This window comes from Diabrotica virgifera, chromosome 1, assembly GCF_917563875.1.
Source record: "Diabrotica virgifera virgifera chromosome 1, PGI_DIABVI_V3a".
In the NCBI taxonomy this organism is placed as follows: domain Eukaryota; kingdom Metazoa; phylum Arthropoda; class Insecta; order Coleoptera; family Chrysomelidae; genus Diabrotica; species Diabrotica virgifera.
In genome coordinates this window covers 242,979,479-243,004,460 of record NC_065443.1, presented here as the reverse complement: position 1 = coordinate 243,004,460, position 24,982 = coordinate 242,979,479, and the positions used below count along the sequence as shown (strand labels likewise).

The following is a 24,982-nucleotide window of genomic DNA, read 5'->3' as shown; positions in this document are numbered from 1 at the left end:
AAATCATAGTTATAGCTAATGAAAAATAGGTTCATATTCGTCAAATTCCAAATGGAATACTTTAACGTGAAGTAACCAAAAATTAAGCACATTTCGGGGAAAATTCATTACAACTTATTTAAAGTGTTTAAAAAAATTTTCATTTTTGTTTAATAAAAAAAATTCCAACATCAAAATTAAACAAGTTACGCTCAAAATAAAGTTAGACCCTTTTGGTTTTGGTAATAAAATCGAGAAAATCACCCCCTAATTAGTATCTTAAATGAACTGCTATCTCTGAAATAACTCTGTAATTAAATACAATATTAAAAAAACGAGCCTGTACCGCCATTAAGAAGAACAAAAAAATACACTTTCTTCAAATAAACTTTTTTATCCGATGCCTAGATTTTGTGTCATTTTGGAACTACTAATGAAATAAAAAATTTTAGTAGTTCCAAAATGACACAAAATCTAGGCATCTGATAAAAAAGTTTATTTGAAGAAAGTGTATTTTTTTGTTCTTCTTAATGGCGGTACAGACTCGTTTTTTTAATATTGTATTTAATTACAGAGTAATTTCCACATATTAATATATTTTTTAAATTAGGCTCTGTACTGCCATTCTCTATTACATTACGAATACGTGTGCCAAATATCTCGAAAAAATATGCAAAATTACAGCCGCAATCTTGGAACGAGTTTTTGCTACCTGTTGATCGCTACTGTTTCCTCTTAAAACATTTGCAGAATTTTTAAATTTCAATTTTCAAGAGGGTTGAGTTCTATTGATATTAGACTTATTTAAATATGTCAATATACTGAAAAATAGTCAAAAAATAATATACTGAATTTTTACACTTTTCAATGAATTTTTCCAACTTTCCCGTTCAACTTACCCATCTACAACATCCAGCTCCAAGAAGACATAAAATCAAAATTCAAAAGGAATATTCAACGCAAGTGGCAAGAACTTTGGATCACCAAAGGTAACAAGCTCAGGGAAATACAACCTAATATTAATAGCTACTTACCACTAACATCCATGAACAGAAAAGAGAAAAAATAACGAGACGAAGATTGAGGATAGGACACAAACGTTTGACGCACAATCACCTTGTCCTCAACAGACCAACGGTTATGCTCACACAGCAACAATACACCCGTCACCGTCAAGCCCATTCTTAGAGAATGTCAATATTACCAAACCAATGGCATTGCCAAAAACATAAAAAACAATTTAAAAGAAAAAGACTAAGTTTTCACTCTACTGGCATATAAAACAACATAATGTTACTCTACATCCCACCAGACTGAAAACAATGGAAACCTTCTCTGGTTACACCTCCGAGGCTTCTACAATTTGCAAGCCATTACGGATGCTGAGACTAAGGAAGATGAGGGAACTTTACAATTTATAATTCACGTCCCGTCTGCTCAGCGCGGTGAAGTTCCAACAAGAATGCTTCCCTTCGTACTCCAATCAGAGTAAACATGTAAATCAAAAATGAATAACCATTTTCAATTTCGTTGCAAAACGAAAATACAGCCGCATCATATTCTAGTCCAATCAGAGAGTGCAGCAAGCGGTTTCGAAACTTATTTGTCTCTCATCATTAGGCCCATATGCTTTCTCTCTCTCTCTCTCTCTCACACACACACACACACACACACACACAATTTGCAAGTCATACAGATGCTGAGACTAAGTAAGATGAGGGAATTTTACAATTTATAATTCACGTCCCATCTGCTCAGCGCGGTAAAGTTCCAACTAGAATGGTTCCCTTCGTACTCCAATCAGAGTAAACATGTAAATCAAAAATGAATAACCAGTTTCAATTTCGTTGCAAAACGAAAATACAGACGCATCATATTCTAGTCCAATCAGAGAGTACAGCAAGCACCTCTACGGGTTTTGAAACTTATTAGTCTCTTATCAGGAGGCACATATGATGCTCTCTCTGACCCAGCGAAAACAAACCCCGTCGTGCAGTCACAGATTGCAACGAACGAAATGGCATAAATGCCCTAGCGGCAACTGCTAGCAAAAGACTGTTTTCACTCTAATGGCATATAAAACAACATAATGTTACTTTCATACCACCAGACTGAAAACAATGGGAACCTTCTCTGGTTACACCTCCGAGGCTTCTACAATTTGCAAGCCAAACGGATGCCGAGACTAAGGAAGATGAGGGAATTTTACAAATTATAATTCACGTCCCATCTGCTCAGCACGGTAAAGTTCCAACGAGAATGGTTCCCTTCGTATTCCAATCAGAGTAAACATGTAAATTAAAAATAAATAACCATTTTCAATTTCGTTGCAAAACGAAAATATAGCCGTATCATATTCTAGTCCAATCAGAGAGCGCAGCAAGCACGTCTACCGGTTTCGAAACTTATTAGTCTCTCATCAGGAGGCAAATATGCTGCTCTCTCTGATCCAACCAAAACAAACCCCGGCGAGCAGTCACGGATTGCAACAAACTAAATGGCATAGATGCCCTAGCGGCAACTGCTAGCAAAAGACTAAGTTTTCACTCTAATGGCATATAAAACAACATAATGTTACTCTACTCTAAAATTCCATCATCTTCCTTAGTCTCAGCATCCGCATGGCTTGCAAATTGTAGAAGCCTCGGAGGTGTAACCAGATAAGGTTCCCATTGTTTTCAGTCTGGTGGGATGTAGAGTAACGTTATGTTGTTTTATATGCCATTAGCGTGAAAACTTAGTCTTTTGCTAGCAGTTGCCGCTAGGGCATCTATGCCATTTCGTTCGTTGCAATCCGTAACTGCACGCCGGGATTTGTTTTGACTGGATCAAAGAGAGCAGCATATGTGCCTCCTGATGAGAGACTAATAAGTTTCGAAACCGGTAGAGGTGCTTGCTGCACTCTCTGATTTGACTAGAATACGATGCGGCTGTATTTTCGTTTTGCAACAAAATTGAAAATGGTTATTCATTTTTAATTTAAAAGAAATTCTGAACTTTTTAAGCCTACTCAAGAGCGTAATAGACTTCCTAACGACTACACAATTGTTTAACAAAATTTAATTCACATACTCGGTAATTGTTTTTCTCTGTACTTAAGTGTCCATAATAAAAATACATAGTCATAACTTTGTACTTTTGTAATTCTTTATTCCCATGTCAATGAGCAAAGATGTGGAGACACGTTAATTCGAAATAAAAAAAAATAATTCTGAAAATAAATTATAAGTTTAAATTTTAAATATGAATAATTTCAACATACGACGAAGGCAGTGGCGGCCCGTGAGGTAGTGCCATAGAGCCATGGCACTACCTTGCTAACTATCCATAAACATATTTTTTATCTTCAAAACTTTTTAATTTCTGTTAATTTTTTTGTTTGTATTTCTTTTGATCTTCATAAATTATATAAAATATGGCAACTATGGGCGTAATACAATCCCTGCCGACAGCGGAGAGTATTCGACAGGAAAATCTCCTTCGCGCCGAAGTCAGTACTGGCACGACTAAAGAGAGAAAGATTTTACGAGCATTCTATGTGAGTGACAGAGAAAGAGCTATATTGGACTATTAGTATACCTTAACATTAGAATCTCTGTGCCAGGCACGAGGGTATGAAGCCAGGTCTATTTATTTTGAGTTTCTTTACGTGCTGGTTTGTCGCTTTTATTATGTATATTTTCTGTTAAAAAGTTTTTGTATTTATAATTAAACTTTTAGTGCATCATGATCGTGGGTATTTTGATAATATTTTGATTATTTCTTAAGTTTAATTTATTAATTGACAATAAAGATTAGTATTTTAAAAATTTTTTTGGTGGTTTTTCGCTAGAAAAAAAATTACAAATGTTATAAGGTGTTGTGGAGCTTTCGAGTTAGCTTTAAGAGGTCACGACGAAAAAGAAAATTCAGAAAATAGAGGCATATTTAAGGAGCTGGTCAATTTTAGCGCCGAATTAGACGACTTAAAGGTTCATATTATTCAAAGTACCAGATATTTCAAAGGCCTACCTTCTCCGGACATTTAGTTGCTTCTAATTTATTTATGTCAAATTTTAATTTTTAAGCAAAACCCGGTTTAAAACTGAATTAGAAGTAGGTACTGTATTAGCGAGACGAATTAAGTACTACCTCTGGGGCTGTTTCGCTATCGGTTTTATTGTAGAGGGAAGGTTTAAAAAGCACATTTGAAGAAACTATTAAACTTTTACGTATTTTAGTTACCATTCCTATATCAACATCTGAAGCAGAAAGCTGTTTTTCGATGTTTACATCGAAACCTAGTGTTTTATGTATATGCTATCTGCAGAAAAGCATTTTGTAAATTGTATTGATAATTTTAATTATAAAGTCATTGAAAACTTTGCAACCAAAATATAGAAGAATGAACTTCATATATCGTAAACTTTAAAAGTGACATTACAAAAATTTGTGCATGTGTGTGAATAATGAAACAAGAATAAAAAACCGCTAAACGCCGTAAAAATGAGTGGCGCATAAAATATTCCAGCTACAAAAGATCTGATATGAATATTACGTGGCGCGAAAATGGATTTTCATTTGATGCAAAACAAAATTCTAGTTTTATTTTAAAAGATTTTTCCATAATATTTGCTAAATTTGAAGTAAACGCGCCACAAAAGAGTAACTTTGATACAGTTTGCATTTTAAAACTCTTTTGTGGCGCGTTTACTTCAAATTTAGCAAATATTATGGAAAAATCTTTTAAAATAAAACTAGAATTTTGTTTTGCATCAAATGAAAATCCATTTTCGCGCCACGTAATATTCATATCAGATCTTTTGTAGCTGGAATATTTTATGCGCCACTCATTTTTACGGCGTTTAGCGGTTTTTTATTCTTGTATCAGGAGTTTTTCAAAGTTATTTATAAATTAAATGTATGAAGTTGAATGCAATGTTCCCCTATTACTAGTGTTGAATTACGAAGTCGTGTCCCGCTGTCCCGGACAAGGCTTCTGGGCCATCCGAATTTTCAACGTTTTGGTAAAATTTTATTTTGAAATTTTGAATACGTTATTCTTTTAAGAATTCACATTAAATTGAATTGGTGGGACGCAAAAAAGTCGACAATGTCTGGAATGTAATATGTAGGTACTAATTTTTTTTCTTCTACGACGCTACAGCCCATATTGAGCCTTGGCCTCCTTTATTTTTTGCCTCCACCCTTGTTGTTTGTGTGTGGCTGCTCTTCTCCATACACGGACTCCTAAAAGTGCTTGTGCGTCGCTGTTTACTGTGTCTTCCCAGCCCTTTCTTGGCTTTCCAACCGGTCTTTTTTCCAGCATTCTAGCGTTCAGTGCTCTTTGTAATACTAGTACAACATAAAAAATTTCCTTTTTTAAGAACGATTTCCGGATTGGGAGTCGAAACGTCAAAAACTAAGAAAAATGTAGTTATAATTACAATCAATTGTTGCTTAATCCCAACAAAAATATCATTGTCAACATAAAAATGTTAAATTATCAATAAAATGATGATATTAAAGTTCTATATTTGAAAAACATGGCCCGATTTTCATTGAAACGTCCCGGATTTTAAGTATTTTTTTCAGCTTTGTCCCGAATTCGACTGAATTGGAGTTGGTCACACTACCTATTACACGTCAAGCTTTATAAATGGTCACCTTTGTTGCATTATATCCCAAATAATCTAGTATCTATCGAATGTACACTAGATTTTTTTCTATTCGAAATAGATTTAAACAAAAATATTGAGATGGCCGGTAAATGAAATCGGATTGCCCGTTGCCAGATCAAATTTAGCGTCGTAACCATTACAACTACATAAACCATTTCGGGAATAATCGTTAATTGTATTATACTTTTATAGCTTAATAACTTCTAAACGGCTTAACCGATTTTGATCAGTAAACATGAGTTTGAAACGTATTGACCAGTAGTATCTGATGGATCTAAGGTCAAGTATGATAACTGAAGCTATTACAGGAATTATTGATCTTAAGAAACCGTTTTTCCCACAGGAAATAGATTTTATCATACTTATGAAGCCTATATCCTAAAAATTCGAACTTTCCCGGATATAAGGTATACACCGTTAGATTCGTCTTGAGTCCTTCTACAAACGCTAAGTTATTGGCGCAATTCGTAGGTTGAAATGTTGAGTAATTGTCGAAAAACCAAAATTTTCAAAGTTTAGTTTTTCAGTTTTTCGGCGATACTGAGCCGTGCGTATGTCTGATCCTGACAGCTTAGACACCATTTAAAAGCTTAACTCAACTCTATGGATTTGGTGTATTTGCGGTTTTCCTGTCTCTTCTTGAACCGAAGATATATACCCCAAAAAAATATGCTGTTTTGTACCTACCAAGTCCTATAGCTGGCTTATGGGTGGTCAAAAGTCACAAACTACACCGGTTCTAAATCGGCCCTGACCCCCTCTTCAAACACAGAGAAAAAATATCAAATGGGTTTAACTTTTAAACACACATACATACATATCCACAAACATTTTCTCTTTTTTAAATAAAAATTGAGTCACATTTCTAAGCTCTATAACTTTTGAATGGTATAACCGATTTTCAAAATTAGACATGCGTTGAAAAGGTAATGATCAGTTCTATTAGAAGCCGCAAAGGTTGGACTTAATTTTTAAAATTTTTGGGAATTTTGGGGACGAGAACGAAAAACAGACCCTAAATAGGAAGGGCCGTAAAATCTACACCCTTGGACCAAAATCGATGATTGGCATATAAATCGGTGAGTCTTTTTCTGAACTTTAAGATGGGAGTTGGCCCAATTTTCAATTCAGTCAGATTTAGAAAATCGAAAATTTCGTGAATAATATAGTGTCGCGTGTAGGGGGGTGTGGGTGTGCGCCACTGGCGAGAACTGCCTTTCTCTGGTAATGTTCAAAATTAGACATGAGTTGGAAAGGTAATGATCAGTATTGTTAGAAGCCGCAAAGGTCGGACTTAAATTTTCGAAGTTTTTGGGAGTTTTGGGGACCAGAACGAAAATCAGACCCTAAATAGGAAGGGCCGTAAAATCGACACCCTTGGAATAAAATGGATGGTTGACATATGAATGGGTGAGTCTTTTTCTTAACTTGAAGATGGGAGTTGGCACAATTTTCAATTCAGTCAGATTTAGAAAATTGAAAATTTCGTGCAAATAATAGTGTCGCGTGTAGGGGGGTGTATTTCTGAGCCACTGGCGGGAACTGCCGGTCTCTGGTAATTTATTCGATATAAAACTAACAGCTTCGATAACCACTAAATCGAAAACTATTAATTTTATGAAAAAAATTTATAATGAACATTTTTTGCTTATAATTAATATTTTTACCAGCATTTGCGGTCAAAATATAATAAAAAATTTCCACCCTCGAGATGAGGTTGGTTGTCACACCCCATGGTAAAAGCGTATTTCTGCATCATATAGATTTTGATCCTTGGACTATCCACTACTTATTGTCAAATTTTCAAACAAATCTATCCATTCTGTAAAAATTGCTAAGTGAAAAATTACAGTTCCTGGACTAATTATACATTTGGAGCTCTATAACTTCTGAACGGCTTACCTGATGTTGATCACCAAACATGAATTTGAAACGTATTGACAAGTAGTATCTGATGCATCTAAGATCGAGTGTGATAACTGAACGTATTACAGGAATTATTGAGCTTGAAAACCCGTTTTTCCCATAAGAAATAGATTTGATCATACTTATGAAGCCGATAACTTAAAAATTCGAATTTTCCCAGATATGAGGTATACACCGTTAGACGCGTCCTGAGTCCTTCTACAAACGCTCAGTTATTGGCGCAATTCGTAGGTTGAAATTTTGAGTAATTGTCGAAAAACCAAAATTTTCAAAGTTTAATTTTTCAGTTTTTTGGCTATGGTGAGCAGTGTGTATGTCTCAGCTTGATCGCTTATGCGCCATTTAAAAGCTTAACTCAACCCTATTGATTTGGTGTATTTGCGGTTTTCCTGTCTTTTGTTAAACCTAAGATATATACGCCCAAAAAATATGCTATTTTGTATCTACCTAGCCCTCTAGCTGGCTTAAGGGTAGTCAGAAGTCAAAAATTAGACCGGTTCTGAATCGGCCCTCACACATTCTTGAAACACAGAAAAAATTATTCAGATCGGTGTAACTTTTCCACACACATACATACATACATACATACATACATACATACATACATACATATCCACAAACATTTTCCATTTTTTAAATAAAAATTGAGTCTATTTCTGAGCTCGATAACTTTTGAATGGTATAACCGATTTTCAAAATTTAACATGCGTTGGAAAGGTAATTATCTGTGCTATCAGAAGCCGCAAAGGTCGGGCTTAAATTTTTGAAATTTTTGGGAGTTTTGGGGACGAGAACGAAAAACAGGCATTAAATGGGAAGGGCCGTAAAATCCACACCCTTGGACCAAAATTGATGGTTGACATATGAATGGACGAGTCTTTTCCTAAACTTTAAGATGGGGTTTGGCCCAAGTTTAAATTCAGTCAGGTTTAGAAAATCGAAAATTTCGTGTATATATAGTGTCGCATGTAGGGGTGTTGTGCGCCACTGGTGAAAACTGCCGTTCTCTGTGGATAGTACATATTATTTTTATAAATTGGTAAATAGAGACTAAATCGTAATAACAATTTTCAAGCACTATCAGCAGTAAATGCTGGTGGTAGGTTAAGAGGTTTTTATTATTAATTAATTTACAGAACTGTATTGATCAATGTTGGACAATTGCTTGGCACCTCAGATCAATAAACTTAAGATATGTACATAAGATAAAAGTATCCGCGCATATTTTTTTTATAGTTTTTGTTGTCAGTATACCTTTTTTTGACAATATCGTGAATCCGACACTAAAAATTTTGGCGGCTACCCGAGTTGTGGCACTACCTTCTTAAAGTGGTAAGAGCCGCCACTGGACGAAGGGTTCTATGATAAACTTACTGTATACATAAATATTTAAAATAAACTTACCTATCTATAAAATCAAATCTCTCAATTTTCGTCTTCATATTTTCCAATGTAGCTACTTTCATCACATTTATTTTAAATTTTTATTTTCAGATCCCATATCAGAAACACCCGACGGTATAACGGAATTACCATCAGGAGGAGACGTCTGGGTTTTAGTTATAGAAAATTCAAAACCAACAGACTCTGGAGTATATGTCTGCGAAGTTAATAGTAGTCCTACGGTTCGAAGTTTTCATAAACTTAGCGGTAAGTATATGAAGTGTATCAGATATAAATGGAAATGGAATCAAAAACTTTAGGCAAAAAAGAAACCCTAAACTGAAAACTCTAAAAGGTTGCTTCATATATAGATTAATAGCTATTTGTATAACAAGGGAGGAAAGTGCTACTTTTCCTCCCGAGAATGAAGTTTACTGCCCGACGCGTAGCGGAGGGCAGTAATCATTCAAGGGAGGAAAAGGCACTTTACTCCCATGTTATACATATGGTTTTTCCACCTTCCTCAAATTAATAACAAGTCATTTTTCATTTTTACTTACTTTATTTATGTAACTAACCAACAAAATTTATTAAAACTAAAACTAACAGTAGGTACACTATAACTGTCAACTGTCAAATATAAGTCAAATTATTAATGTAAACATTGTTAAATCAAAATAACAATTTACTGTTTTTTACCATTATGAAAAATACTGGGTGTTTTATAAATAAACGTTAAAATGTATAGATACTTACGTAATAGAAAATAGATATTGTACAGGGCGTCAATAAGTTATATTTCATGAATGACGTCACTTTTACTTTTCCTCCCTAGGGAGGAAAAATATTTTCCTCCCTAGGGAGGAAAAGTACAACTTTGTTCCCTACAATCAGGTCCGGAAAAGTATACTTTCGGTAGAGGTAGGTGGAAAAATTATTTGTTAAATACAAAGTATATAAGATTAAGAAACATTACTACAAATTTATTAATGTATAAGTTTTAACTTCCTTAAATTAGGTGGTTTTACTTTTTACTCCTTGATAATAGCTACTTTTTTGGTAAGAAGTATTGTGCATGAATAGTATCATCTGACGTTGCGTTTTTGTTCAGTATTTACTTCATTTTTGTTTCGTTTATTTTAAGCCCTCGTTTTTGTATTTCAGGATCAAAATTTTCCTTGAACGCTTCCATTAGTAACTAAATGTTGTAGCTAGTCTTGTATCGTCTTGATTCGAATACTTTCAAATAAAACTATCTGGTACATATTATTTTATTATATTATGATTTTGTGGCTTGGATCCTTTTCATGCGAAAGACTTCAAAATAATATCTTGTGTATTCTTTTCATTTAAAATTTTGGTGGAGGAACCTCTCCTTCACCAAAACAGAGATTTGGCATTTTACCGGAAGAAACTTAACAGATATTTTATTTTATGGTTTATATTATAACTAATACAATATATTATACTAAATAGCACAATTTATTCTAGTGTTATCAAAGTCCATGCTGCCCCCTAATTACACAACAACTGACCCTTCTTCATCAGGAGAAGACCAACGGCAACTAAGCAGCAAAAATCACAATTACACAGACTGTTGTGTGGCAAAAAACGTTTCAACTGTATGTCTTGGATTCTGTAATATACAAAGTATTCTAGAGGGTGAGTACATTATTTTCTATATACTATATAGATACTAACTATTTCAATGGGTATACTTTTTACTTTTACAATTTTTAGTGATTTTAAATTTATAGAAAATATATTGGCTATTTCAGTGTGCTTTTGTTGTAACAATATCTGAATATTACCATTACCTTGGAATTTTTATTATTCATTGTCATACCACGTTCTGTTAACAGATTAATCCATATATTACGATTATATTCTATATTTTCTCGCTGTTTGCAATTATCGCCCAGGCAAAGGCATTCCCAAATTTTGGAACTTGGTACACTGCGAAAGGTTTTTTCCACATCAACAAATCCCAAGTATAGGTTTTCACGTGTTTTTGGTGCGTTTCTAGTAACTTCTAGTTTGAATAATACATAATCCCATTGTATTTCTTCTTTTGCAGTAGAGTATTCTTTCGTACAGCTTAGTTATTATTCTAAGTAACGTTCCTTTGTAGTTATTATAGTGTTTGTTACAGTGTAAATACATAAGCATGTCCCACGTTTATGTATTGGCACTGTAAGACTTAATTGCAAATCTCTTGGTACCCTTTCTTCCTTTTCTGTTTTGTTAACAAATTTATAGCATTATTTTTCAAATTTTTTATCATTTCCGAGAGATTTACCATATTTTAATCGTTTTGTTGCTTCTCTCTCAATTTGTCCTAAATAAAGCGGTTTCGTCAATATTCGATTCTATCATTTATATCATTACTTAGATTTTTATGACTGTCCCTATCAGAATCTAGTAGGATTTTAAAATATTCTTCTTATCTCGCCATTATTTCAAGTTTCTCGGTATGAATTGCCATTTCTGTAATTTTTATTGCTACTGAATCTGACATTTTTTTGCTTCTAATATTCTTAAACACTTTAAACAGCTATTTGTATAACACGGGAGGAAAGTGCTACTTTTCCTCCCGAGTATGAAGATTACTGCCCAACGCGTAGCAGAGGGCAGTAATCATTCAAGAGAGGAAAAGGCACTTTACTCCTATTATATACATATGATTTTTCCACCTTCCTCAAATGACAAGTGATTTTTTCATTTTTAATAATTTATTTATAACAACATAAAACTAACAAATAGGTACAGTAGAACTGTCAACTGTCAAATATACGTCAAAATATTAATGTAAACATTGGTAAACCAAAATTACAATTTACTGTTTCTTACCATTCTACAAAATACAGGGTGTTCTACAAATAAACGTTAAAATGTATAAATACTTACGTAATAGATAATAGAATATTGTATAGGACGTCAATAAGATATTTGGTCAGTGACATAAAATGACGTCACTTTTACTTTTAATCCCTAAGGAGGAAAAGTACTTTTACTCCCTAGGGAGGAAAACTACGACTTTGCTCCCTACAATCAGGTCAGGAAAAGTATTCTTTCGGTATGTGGAAAAAATAATTTTTGACTGTCATTGCTGTTACATTCTAATTTAGAACCAAATTCTCTCCATGATGCTTATTTAGCGTGTGTGACTAATCTTTTCTATTTGTATATAAAAATTGTTTTAATTTTTTCCTTTTTATTTCTTGTTTTATTTCGTTTGTTTACCGTTCTGTTTGTTTTTTATTTTACACGAACCACACAGTTCTTTTGCTGTATGAATAATTTTTTTAAGTATATCCCATTGTTCGTCTTTTCTAGATATCTATATTCTTTTTGCTACATTGATACAGTTTTCTTTCATTCTTTGTTGGAAATTAATAGTGATATTTTTGTTTTTTAGTTTATAAGGTCTAATTGTCTCATACTCCAGGCTTTGCATTTACTATTTCTGATATTTATGTTCGCATTTTTTATTTTGACAACCAGTTCTTAACAAGTTTGTTTATATTTGTGTAGATTTAAAAATCAAATTTTGACAGATTTACCTTTTCGCTTCTATTCTTTGGGTTTTTTCCTAATCTGTACGGATTCTATTGGAACGTTTTTATTGATATCGTCGTTAACAAATGTTTTATTTTCTTGGATTTTTCGCAATTTATTGTCATTGTTTATAATTATTCGTTTTTAACAGAATTGTAATTATATAATTCTAATCATTGAGTGTTGTCTCCAATTTTTCTTGCTATTTTTATTTTTCTCCATCTATTTTCAGCTGCTCTTGAGTAATTTTTTTCATTTCTTTGACTAATTCTACTGGATCAACTAAAGCCAAATTAACATCCTGTATTACTACATTATTTTTCCTTTTTGCCGATTCCAGCAACTTAATTTTTCATTTATTGGTCTAATTTCTGTTTTTATTTCTCTATATTCTTTTTAATATTATTTTTCTAGTTTTAAATTCATAATTTTATTTCTAAATTCTTTTTGTGTTACTTTAAATTCTTCTTGTTCCATTTTATGTTTTTTTATTCATTATGTTAGGTCCTCTAATACTTTTAGTATTTTATCAAATTTTTGGAAAAAATAAATTGTAGGAAATGACATTTGCAATAATTTCAGTCCTAACCAATTTTTAGCAAAACTTGAAAATGGTGGAGATATTGAGCAAAAACGGTTCTCCTTTAAATTCAAAATGGCACCTAATCCGCCTGGGCTAATAACAATGTTTTTAAAAATACTAATCTTGAGCTTTAACATTGGAGAGGGCCTTAATAGTTAATTGTACTAATCTGGCCATTCTGGAACTCTACCTAATTTTACAACAATATTTGCATATAAAATTTAGATCATTTTTCAGGAACGACTGGACAAGATCCTGAACAATGCGAAACAGATTTTCCATCAATTGTTAGCTGCATGGCTGATGGTAGAAATCATGTTCCTTGCTGTATACAAGAAAGGGTGCCTGATATATGTCAAGATGTCTGCAGAGGAGAATATACAGCCATCACCGATAATATTAAAACTCACTTTTCCTGTTCTTCGTACACTGAGCAAACGTTGGCATGTATTGTAGAAGGAATTGGTATGTAGATCATGGATATATTATAATATATTGTTAAATCTAACGTTTAAACTAAATATCACTAGAGTAAAATAAAGTAGTACAGTAAAAATAAATCATTGTAGAAAATATAAAATTTATTTAAGTTTGTGGATTTATAGGATGAACGAGTGAGTTGATGAAAATGCTATTTATAAAATACTAAAATTCAAGAAATGTGTTTTTTGTATAGGAGCCATATTAATAATTCACACCGATCTCATTTCAGCCAATTAACTTATTGTAATTCTTCACGTGCCTTGTCAGATCCGAAAGTTGGCAATTAACATGGCTATTCTGACTTTGTTTGCGGCAGATCTAAATAGTTTGGCAGATGAAAATCCGAACCATTACCGTAAATTTTGGAGCGACGAGTGTCTCCTCCTCCCTGGACCCCTTCTGCTCTCTATTTTCCCTTGGATAATTAGCTGAAGTACTCTTTTTTTACTGTGCCTCATAACGTGACCCAAATATACCAATTTTCTTTTCTTTGTAGTTATTCCTATGTCACTATCCTTACCTATCTGGCGTAATACCTCCCTGTTGGTCACGTGCTCGGTCCAGGATGTACGTAATATACGTCGGTAGGTCCATTTCGAAGGCTCCTACTTTTTAAAATGTTTTTATTTCTTGGCTTGGTTGTTGTCACGGTCTCTGCAAATTTTGTAATTCATTTTAAAAATAGTTCTAGGCTGCCTAGGTACCTGAAATTTCCAGAATAGCTTAGAACTGGCTAACAATGCAATATTTAACTGCTATTATACAGGTTGATTGATCAGTAGGGTAAAGCTCCGTAGATCCGTTATAGTAATGGATAGCGACAAAAGTTAATAACAAAAATTGTAGCCAACTTTGAATTTCACATTAAAAAATTAGTTAGAATGTTACAGGGTGTTCGATAACATAGTGGCAGATCAAAGTTATGTTTTTTTTTAAATGGAACATCCTGTATTTTATTTTATATTTGAAAGCTTTTTAAGAGGAAACAGTGGCGATCAACAGGTAGCGAAAACGCGTTCCAAACTTGTGGCTGTAATTTTGAATATTTTTTCGAGATATTTGGCACACGTATTCGTAATATATTAAAGAATGGCGGCGCAGAGCCCAATTTGAAAAATATGTTAATATGTGGAAATTACTCTGTAATTAAATACAATATTAAAAAAAACGAGCCTGTACCGCCATTAAGAAGAACAAAAAAATACACTTTCTTCAAATAAACTTTTTTATCCGATGCCTAGATTTTGTGTCATTTTGGAACTACTAATGAAATAAAAAATTTTAGTAGTTCCAAAATGACACAAAATGTATGCATGGGATAAAAAAGTTTATTTGAAGAAAGTGTATTTTTTGTTCTTCTTAATGGAGGTACAGGCTCGTTTTTTTAATATTGTATTTCATTACAGAGTAATTTTCACATATTATTATATCTTTCAAATTGGGCTCTGTGCCGCCATTCTTTATTATGTTACGAATAAGTGTGCCAAATATCTCGAAAAAATATTCAAAATAACAGCCGCAATCTTGGAACGCGTTTTTGCTACCTGTTGATCGCTACTGCTTCCTCTTAACTTTTCGATTACAGAAATATAAAGGTTTAGTATGTTATACAGGGTATTTACAAAGTTATAACCAATTTTATATGAAAATCGTAACAAATTTAACTCCCTGTATAAATAAAAATAAGCACAACGGCAATGGTTTATTGATGCCATATTTTTTTATTTATTGTCGAAATTTTCATAAATGATCGATATTGCTAATTTTCTTTATATTGAATACAGGGTGAGTCAAAACGCAAGTACATTATTTTCTCAGTAATTTTAAACGAAACACCCTGTATTTTATATCACTATCGAAAAGTACTATTACCGTACTTTAATTTTTATATAACATTCCCTATGTCTAAATTTATTAGTTTTCGAGATATTTTCATTTTTCAGAGCAAATTATTAATTACGGGCCTAAATCTATCCAAATTTTAGGTTAGCCATGACTGAATTGTCTAAAACTGACAATTTACGATTACTGATTAATTATCAATCTGTAATCAAAGTTGGCTACAATTTTTGTTATTAACTTTTATTGCTATATATTACTATAACGGATCTACGGAGCTTTACCCCACTAATCAATCACCCTGGATAAATCGATTTCTTTTATTTCAAACTATTTTAAAAATGTGACTAATGCACTGATATTTTAAAGTACGTTAATAAATCGATATCTACAAATTGATGGTGGGTCAGTGCAGTGGCATTTGAACACGGCTGTTGCGTATCGTTTTTTAATTTTTTTAATAAATAATTAATAGTTGATATACAATGGAACCTCGATAAGTCGGATTAATCAGGACCGCGACCGATCCGGGTTATCGAAAATTTGGGTTAGCCGTAAAATATGGTAAAAATTAATCAAACACGGTATACTTACAGATAAACTCCATTATAATTGCAAGAACCTGAAATACATAAGCACAGTACATCAAAATTACGTACAGTTGTATACAGTATTGTTTATTTCTTGGTAAAAGATTTGGTCAAAGTGAGAAAATATTATTTGTTTTGTCTGATGAAATAGTTAGCCGGATTTCTGGGTTATCGGAGGCCTACTTAACGGAGTTCCACTGTACTTAAAATTCATATTTTATTAAGTTAATTATTATATATAAATATTATATATTATACCGTTTTAAACAACCGTGGTATTATAAAAAAGTACTTTTTTATACTAGTGTAATTTTTGGAATTACATATAATTTTAGCAGTTAATACCCCTACTAAAAATTTATATTTTATTCTTTCGAAACATGCTGTGTCCTGTATATAACAAAACCGTGTTATTATAAAAAGTACTTTTTTATTATAGTGTAGTTTTTGGAATTTTAAGCATTTTATATCGTCAAATTATTTTATATTCTCTCCTGTAAATAATAAAAACGTTTTATTATAAAAAATTTCTTGTTATAAAAGTGTAATTATTTCATTAATGTTGCGCTCATTATAACTTAAAAAAAACAACGATATACTGATTATAAAAATAAATTAAGACTTTCAGTTAAAACTGCAAACAGAAATTATACAAAACACAGAATTGAAAAAAAAATAAAACCTCTTCTTCATCACTTTGGAATATAATTAATTCATTGTGCGGAAAAATAAAAGGAAATACAAAAATTGAATCGGTTAAAAACAAACCAGGAGACATAATAAATGACAAAAAAAATGCAAATGAATTTAATACACATTACAGTACATTAGGACAAAAGTATGCACAAAAAATACCAATTTGTAATGACCAGATTGAGGAAATAGATAGGATAGAAAGCAGCATGTACTTGTATCTAGTTGACCAAAAAGAAGTGTTAAATGCAATACAATCTTTAAAAAACAAAAAATCTCCTGGCTGGGATGGGATCAAGACAGAAACCATCAGAAAACTTAAGGAAAAAATTATTACTCCTTTAACTTTTTTCATTAATGCATGTTTTCAAGATGGTTGCTTTCCAGAATGTCTGAAAATAGGCAAAATCAAACCTCTGTATAAAACAGGAAATAAAGAAGACGTGATTAACTACAGACCAGTCTCTTTGTTATCTAATTTTTCCAAAATATTTGAAAAAATTTTAAAAAATAGATTAGTATGTTTTTTGAATGGGTTTAGTATAATATCGGATGGCCAATACGGTTTTAGAGAAAGAAAATTGACACAAGATGCTATTTGTAAACTAACATCACAAATATCAGAAACTTTTGAGTTTAATAAACGTAGTTTATGCATATTCGTCTATCTCTCTAAGGCGTTTGACACGATATCTCACGAGATCTTGTTGAAAAAACTTGAGAAATATGGTCTGAGAGGACGGTTTTTACATTACTAAAAAAGTTACATAACTGGAAGAAAACAATTTGTAGAAATTGATGGTGTCAAAAGTGATCCTAAAGTAATTAATTATTTTTACCGTTTTACCGTTTTTACCGGGACCGTTTTAGGCCCCTTTACTTTTTACACTCTATGTTAATGACATGCTCAAACTAAAAATTGTTGGAAAAATAATTAGTTTTGCTGATGATACCGCAATTTTTTATAAGGCCAAAAATTGGGAAGATCTTAAAATTATAACAGAACAAGGCTTCAAAATTATAAAAACATGGTTGCAAATAAACAAACTCACACTAAATTATGAAAAAACTAAATATATACCTTTTGCAATATATAAAAATTCTCTGCCAACTTTTAATTCATTAAAAATAGATAAAAAACAACAAACATTTAAAGCAGAGTATGCAGTAATAACCGGCAAAATAGCTCAAAAGATGGAAAACATAATACATTGCGAAACAAAAGGAGATGAAACTAGTGGAGGTGGAAATTATCGTTATAAACGTCTAAAATAACATTAAATTACATAGTTTCCTACCTTTATACGTATCAGAGGAGTATGACAACCGTCACTGTGACAGTAGAATTTTATAAAATACTCCTGTCACAGACGTCTAAAGGTGGGAAACTATGTAATGCATTGTTAATTAATACGTTTATAACGATAATTTCTACCTCCACCAGTTTCATCTCTTTTTGTTTCGAAATGTATTATGTTTTCCATCTTTTGAGCTATTTTGCCGGTTATTAGCGTGCTCATCACTGTAAAAAATATTTTATCTACTCTATGTCATATTATGTATAAGTTTTTAGTTTGTGAAGACTGTCATTATAGATAGCAGTGCGTGAAGTGTTTAAAGTGTGCGTGAAAAACAATGTATTTTAAATGGGACTTATTTTTCGCACTGTTTTTGACACACTTTCATGTAATCAAATATCCTTAACTTTCGCGTTGTCATGGTGATGGCATAATGAGCAATAAATTACGACAAAAGTTTTGACAGTTTTGTGGTTTGAAAGAAGTTAGAATTTTTAAATGTCAAAGTTCTAAAAATTGTAGAATAAAAATAAATTTCAGTGACGAAGAGTTACAGTTTTTTTATTTGTTCATCATAGATAAAATATTGTATGAAATTGTGCGTGAAGTACTTTTCGTGCTCTAAACATCGCGTGCGTTCGCAAAAAGCATACTTCATGAACTGTTTTATAAATAACTATAGGAGTTTTATTTGACAGGCACCTTAAATGGGACTTACAAATAAAGAATATTATAAAAAAAATACGAGAACTGCTACCAAACTTCCGCTATTTAAAAGAGTTTTTGGATATTAAACAGCTCAAAATGCTTTACCTGTCTCTAGTGCAATCTCATCTTTTATATGGGATTTTGGTGACCCTTCAAAATACTCAGAAATGGTTTCTTAAACTATTATATGGAAAACGGAAAACCTATCCCTCAGCCAGACCAACTTTTTCATGAAACTAAAGTTCTTGATGTTCGGCAATTGTTCTGCTTAGAGCTACTTAAAAATATTCATAGATATTCAAGATAAAATTCCAAAGTAAAAGTGTCAAATTATGAAACAAGATGAAAATTGAATGTCGAATGTCTTTACACTTTAAAAACAATCACGCAAAAGTCAATTAAATAGTTTGCTCCAAGAATATACAATTAATTGCCCATAAATATAAAAAATATCAAAAAATTTTATTTGTATAAAAAATTAGTTACAGCTTGGGTGAAAGAAAAAAAGGGAGTTTTGTAACAATTTAATAAATTTAAATTATACTAGATAAAAAAATATAGAAATTAGATTAGAAACTGTAAAAAATAAAATAATGATTTGTAAAACAAACAATAAACATAGACCTGACAATTTTAGACAGATTAAGTCAACAAGCATGTTTATGCTTTGAAGACTTTTTTTACATTTATTTTATTGTAAATAAACTGAAACTGTAAATTGTAATAACTATTGATTTGAATAAACGTATACAGGGTGTTTCATTAATAATTGTCCATATAGTAACTGGAGAAACCTTAGCACAAAATACGAAGATTTAACCTAAAACACTTAAATAAAATGTGGTTCCTTACTGAGTTACAGGGTGTTTTATCTAAAAATTTAAAAACTATTTTTGCTCAGCATTTTAAAATTATTCGACGTATCTTTTTCATACTTGGCAGGAAGTATAGGTACTATACAACCTACTAAATTATGTTAAATAAACATTTATGGCTATTACCAGAGGCGTACGACGGGGGAAAGTGAATGGTTGACCCTTTCCAAATTCTACGCCACTGGCGAAATTGCTATTTTAGTTCAATTTTTGGATTCTCCAATACTTTCTATGAAAATAATATACTCTTCATTTGTAACGATAAAGTTATTAGTTTTCGAGATATTTGAAGTTAAAAATGAAACGACACGGTTATTTTGATGAGTGTATTGTGTCGCTTCATATTTAATTTCAAATATCTCGAAAACTAATCATTTTATCGTTACGAATGAAGAGTATATTATTTAAATAAAAAGTATTGAGAAATCAAAAAATTACACTAAAATAGCAATTTCGTCAGTGGCGTAGAATTTGGGAAGGGTCAACCAGTCACTATCCCCTGTCGTACGCCTCTGGTAGTAGCTAGAAACGTTTATTTATTTTAATTTAGTAGGGTGTAAAGTACCTACACTCTCTGCCAAGTATTATAAGGATACGGGAAATAGCTTTAAAGTACTGGGTACAAATAATTTTTAAATTTTAATCATATGAATCGTATCATAAATTAATCAAAATAACTGTGCCGTTTCATATTTAACTTCAAATATCTCGAAAAGTAATGACTTTATCGTTACCAATGAAGAGTATATTATTTACGTAGAAAGTTTTGTAGAATCTAAAAATGGCACTAAAATAGTAATTCCTCCAGTGGCGTAGAATTTGAGAAGGGCCAACCATTCACCATCCCCTGTCGTACGCCTCTGGTAGTAGCTAGAAACGCTTGTTTATCACAATTTAGTAGGGTGTCTAGTATTCACACTTTCTGCCAAGTATGAAAAGGATACGTCAAATAGTTTTAAAATTCTTAGCAAAAATAATTTTTTAAATTTTTAGATAAAACACCCTGTAACTCAGTAAGAAACAACATTTTATTTAAGTGTTTTTGGTTAAATCTTCGTATTTTGTGCTAAGGTTTCTCCAGTTACTATATGGACAATTATTAATGAAACACCCTGTATATTATTATTATCCACGTCTCCATTCCATATAACAAAACCGGAAATATATAACATTTGAGAAGTCAGATTTTTAGAGGCATGGTGAGGCTGTTGGACGTAAAAATCTAGTGAACAATGCTCTTTCTTTTTTCTATTCTTATACAGAGTTGGGATAAATTATGGAACCAAGCAAATATCTTTGAAACGAAAAGAACAATATTTACGAATAGAACAATATTTATGCAAGTATAACGACGCAAAAGGCATCTGATGCCATATTTTTTATTACTACTCCACTTCCGGTTTCACCGGAAATACCCTTAACTTGTTTACTTTAAATGGGACACCCTATATATTTTTGCAGCTTTTAAAAGAACTTGTTATTTTTAATTCATACATACCAAGTTTGGAAGGAAAAGCTATTAAAACAATGGGTAAATCTCTTTACAGTTAAAAAATAGGTTAATTTATTTACGTTCGACCAATAATATTAAAAATAAAAAAAAATTATTTCAAATCTTGAAAATATTTGCTGTTCACCTCCTGACAACGTGCAAGCCGATAAATAAATTCGTGAGTCACTTTTTGCAAGATTTCTCCACGTATTCACATTCATCAATTCAGAATAATCTTTGTCTCAAATCCTGCAAACGTGTTGGTCGCCTAACGTTACCACGTGATTTTAGATAACCTTAAAGAAAAAAATCTAACGGGTTGAGGTCCGGAGAACCAGCGGGCCATTCTATGAATCCTCTACGTCCAATCCATCGATTTGGAAAATTCACTTCCAAAAAATGAAAATTTACCATAACCGATTATCATTAATATTACAATACGATTTTTTTCACTTAAATGAACCATTTTTAATACAACTTATTACTGTCAATTAGTTCAGTAACCGTTTTACCTACTATACTAAACTCAAATAAGTCATGCAGTGCATGTAAACAACAATTTTAGTCTATAGTATAGATATAGATGGTACTCGTTTATTTCCTACTACGTTCTACCAATACAAAAAATTATCTACAGCCACTTTTTAAAAAAAAATTTCTACCAAATTTGGTATGTATGAATTAAAAATGACAAGTTCTTTTAAAATCCGCAAAAATATAAAGGGTGTCCCATTTAAATTAAATAAGTTAAGGGTATTTCCGGTGAAACCGGAAGTGAAGTAGTAACAAAAAATATGGCAACAGATGCCTTTTGCGTCATTGTACTTGCATGCAAAGTTTCATAAATATTGTTCTTTTCATTTCAAAGATATTTGCTTGGTTCCATACTTTATCCTAACCCAGTATGTATCTCCTTCGCTTGATTCCAGCTTAAAGTTACTGTTGTTCCTAAGTAAATGTACGAAGCTACGTTTTTAATTCTTTAATTTTACTCATCAGGCAACTCAGCTCTTCCATGCTACTCGCTAGAATCACAGTGTCGACAGCATACCTTATTTTATTAATTAATTATTTCTTCATTTATCTTTATACCCTCTGTGCTTTCCTCTAGTGGTGTCTTAAATACTTCTTCCGAGTATATCTTAATGAGCATAAGAAACAAGTTACAGTCTGCTGTAACCCTTTCTTGATTTCAGTTTTATTGTCTGTTTCACTTTGGCTGTTTCACCCCAATAGAGACTCGCTATTGTTCGAATGTCTCTGTAGTCAATTCCGATATTATGGAGTACTTCAATTATCTTTTCATGTTCTATATTATCGAATGCTTTTTCGTAGTACATAAAGCATATTATACACATGTTTATTCATATATATGCAGTGCTAGATGAGTACCTGTAGACTAAAAATGCTTCTCTTGTGCCAAGAGAGCAATACGAAACCCAAACTGCGAATCTCTAAACAAAATTTAAAGAATCGCTATTTATTATGAAATTTTTCAATTTTCTACTTAACTTTTAATTTTCTTTTCGTAAGAACATTCTACAAAATATTCAAAAACTTTAAAAAACAGACCAAAAATCTGTAAATATTTTTACTAATTTCTTTTTTATTTTCACTTTAGAGCTACTACCTAGTCCTCCAATGAACGTAGAAGTAGAAGCTCTCACAGAAAAATCTCTTCGTGTTCAGTGGACTTTACCAGTATCCAACACTGAAACTATAACCGAATTTGCAGTAAATGTTACTTCATTAAAAAGTTTTGATATAAGGAAAACAAGCAACAGTGACAGTGCCACGTTTACTCAAAGCGTTTTAGTTAAGGTTCCAGTAAGTCAGACCAGCACAATCTTACAAAATCTAATACCATTCACAATGTACGACATTACAGGTGAGTAGAATATTATTTTAATATAATATTATGATTTATGCAAAAAACTGGCATACAATTAAATAAAAGTAATATTTTTCCAAACTCTAATATCTAAATACAATATTGAGAGGTTTTACAATAGAGAAAATAGAACATTATGTGTACCTAGGTCATGTCATCGAACTGTAAAAATCAAATCAAGATGTTGGGGATTTAATATACAGGGTGTCCAGAAACTCTACCTACAAACGGAGACAGGAGATTCTTCAGATAATTTTAAGACAATTTAGCTCAATTCACCTAAACTTACGTGCATAGAAATCGGCCCACTTAGAAATTTGGTTGTTTTTGATGAATCGTATTTCCTAAACCTGTTGGCCGATTGAAGTAGTTTCTTGAAAATGTTATAGCCTGATTATTTAACAATACCACTGTAATAATATTGTTGCTAAACAGGTAAATTTTCATTGTATACCGGGTGTACGAATCAAACTGTGTTTTTTTCTCAAAGTTCACATCACCCTGTGGAATATTCTAGCATATATAAAATACTAAAATTAAAACCCAACTATAGCCTCAGATTTTCTTAACATTCTGTTTTTTGACCCATTCGTTTATGTTGAATAATAAAAAAGTTAGGTACTTTAACAACTAGACATGTTCTTCATCAATACACGGTGTTTCTAAATGAGTGCGACAAACTTTAAGGGGTAACTCTGCATAAAAAAATAATGACCGTAATTGTCCGTAAATGTTTCGGTTCCGAAAACCAGTTGAGATATGCAAATGAAATTTGGTAGGTTTTAAGAGACAGTTATTGCGGATTTTTTGACATAAAATTAAGAATTTAATATTCACCATTGGCGCGCATACCGGTAACATGACCGATCGTATTACCTGCATGTACGACCATGGTGAATATTAAATTCTTAATTTTATATCAAATAATCCGCAATAACTATCTCTTAAAACCTACCAAGTTTCATTTGCATATCTCAACTGTTTTTAAAGCAATAAATAAATCGTTTGTTTTTAAGAAAAAATTCAACATCCCGTATCTCGGAAACGAAAGATTTGCGGACATAAGTTTATAAAACCAACTGTCATTATTTTTTCATGCAGAATTACCCCTTAAAGTTTGTCGCACTTATTTAGAAATACCATGTATTGATGAAGAACCTGTCTAGTTGTTAAAGTACTTAACTTTTTTATTATCCAACATAAACGAATCAATCAAAAAACAGAATGTTAAGAAAATGTGAGGCTATAGTTGAGTTTTAATTTCAGTATTTTATAAATGCTAGAATATTTCACAGGGTGATGCGAACTTTGAGAAAAAACACAGTTTGATTAGTACACCCGATATTCAATGAAAATTTACCTGTTTAGAAACAATAATATTACACTGGTATTGTCAAAGAACCAGGCTATAAAATGTTCAAAAAATCACTTTAATCTGCCAATAGGTTTAGAAAATATGAGACATCAAAAATGACCAAATTTTTAAGTGGGCCGATTTCTATGCACGTAAGTTTAGTCCAAAAATGCTACCTAAGGGAGCTAGAGCTCTTTGAAAATGGCGTCTTGTAATTAGTTTTTCTTAAATACCTCCAGAACGCTTTAATTTAGAAAAACGAAAATCGGTGCATATATTTATTTTCCAGAGATAAATTGATACCATCCATTGTGAATTTCTAGTATCGATTATAGCCGTCTGTTTTGGGTAGAGCAACGGATATTTTATCACATAACTTTTTTGTCTTTAACTTTTTAACATTTTTGACACTGGATTATTAAATTGTGAGGTATTCTAGTACTAAAAGGTACTCTTACTTTAAGTCGATAGGACAAACGGTTTTCTAGAAAAATTGATTTGAAAATTATTCGTTTTTTAAATTTAAAAAATAATTTGAAAAAAATTCAAAAAATGTTTTTAAAAAGAATGATATATTTTAACACCTTAAAGCAACAATAACTTTTAGTACTAGAATACCTCAATAACTTAATAATCTAGAGTCAAAAATGATTAAAAATTAAAGACAAAA

The 24,982-nt window shown here is 31.8% G+C and overlaps 1 protein-coding gene across 6 annotated transcripts in view; it reads left to right on the top strand.

Annotated features, from left to right (window-relative positions):
• LOC126883113 (Ig-like and fibronectin type-III domain-containing protein 2) overlaps positions 1–24,982 on the top strand; it is a 1,605,319-nt gene that overhangs the window by 1,512,471 nt on the left and 67,866 nt on the right. For 5 of the 6 annotated variants that reach the window (XM_050648360.1, XM_050648367.1, XM_050648361.1 and 2 more), the window contains 4 exons: positions 9,060–9,215; positions 10,440–10,610; positions 13,315–13,554; positions 22,689–22,955. In XM_050648360.1, the coding sequence (XP_050504317.1) occupies positions 9,060–9,215; positions 10,440–10,610; positions 13,315–13,554; positions 22,689–22,955 (834 nt within the window). The remainder of the gene's footprint in view (positions 1–9,059; positions 9,216–10,439; positions 10,611–13,314; positions 13,555–22,688; positions 22,956–24,982) is intronic. The other variant, XM_050648382.1, reaches the window with a different exon arrangement.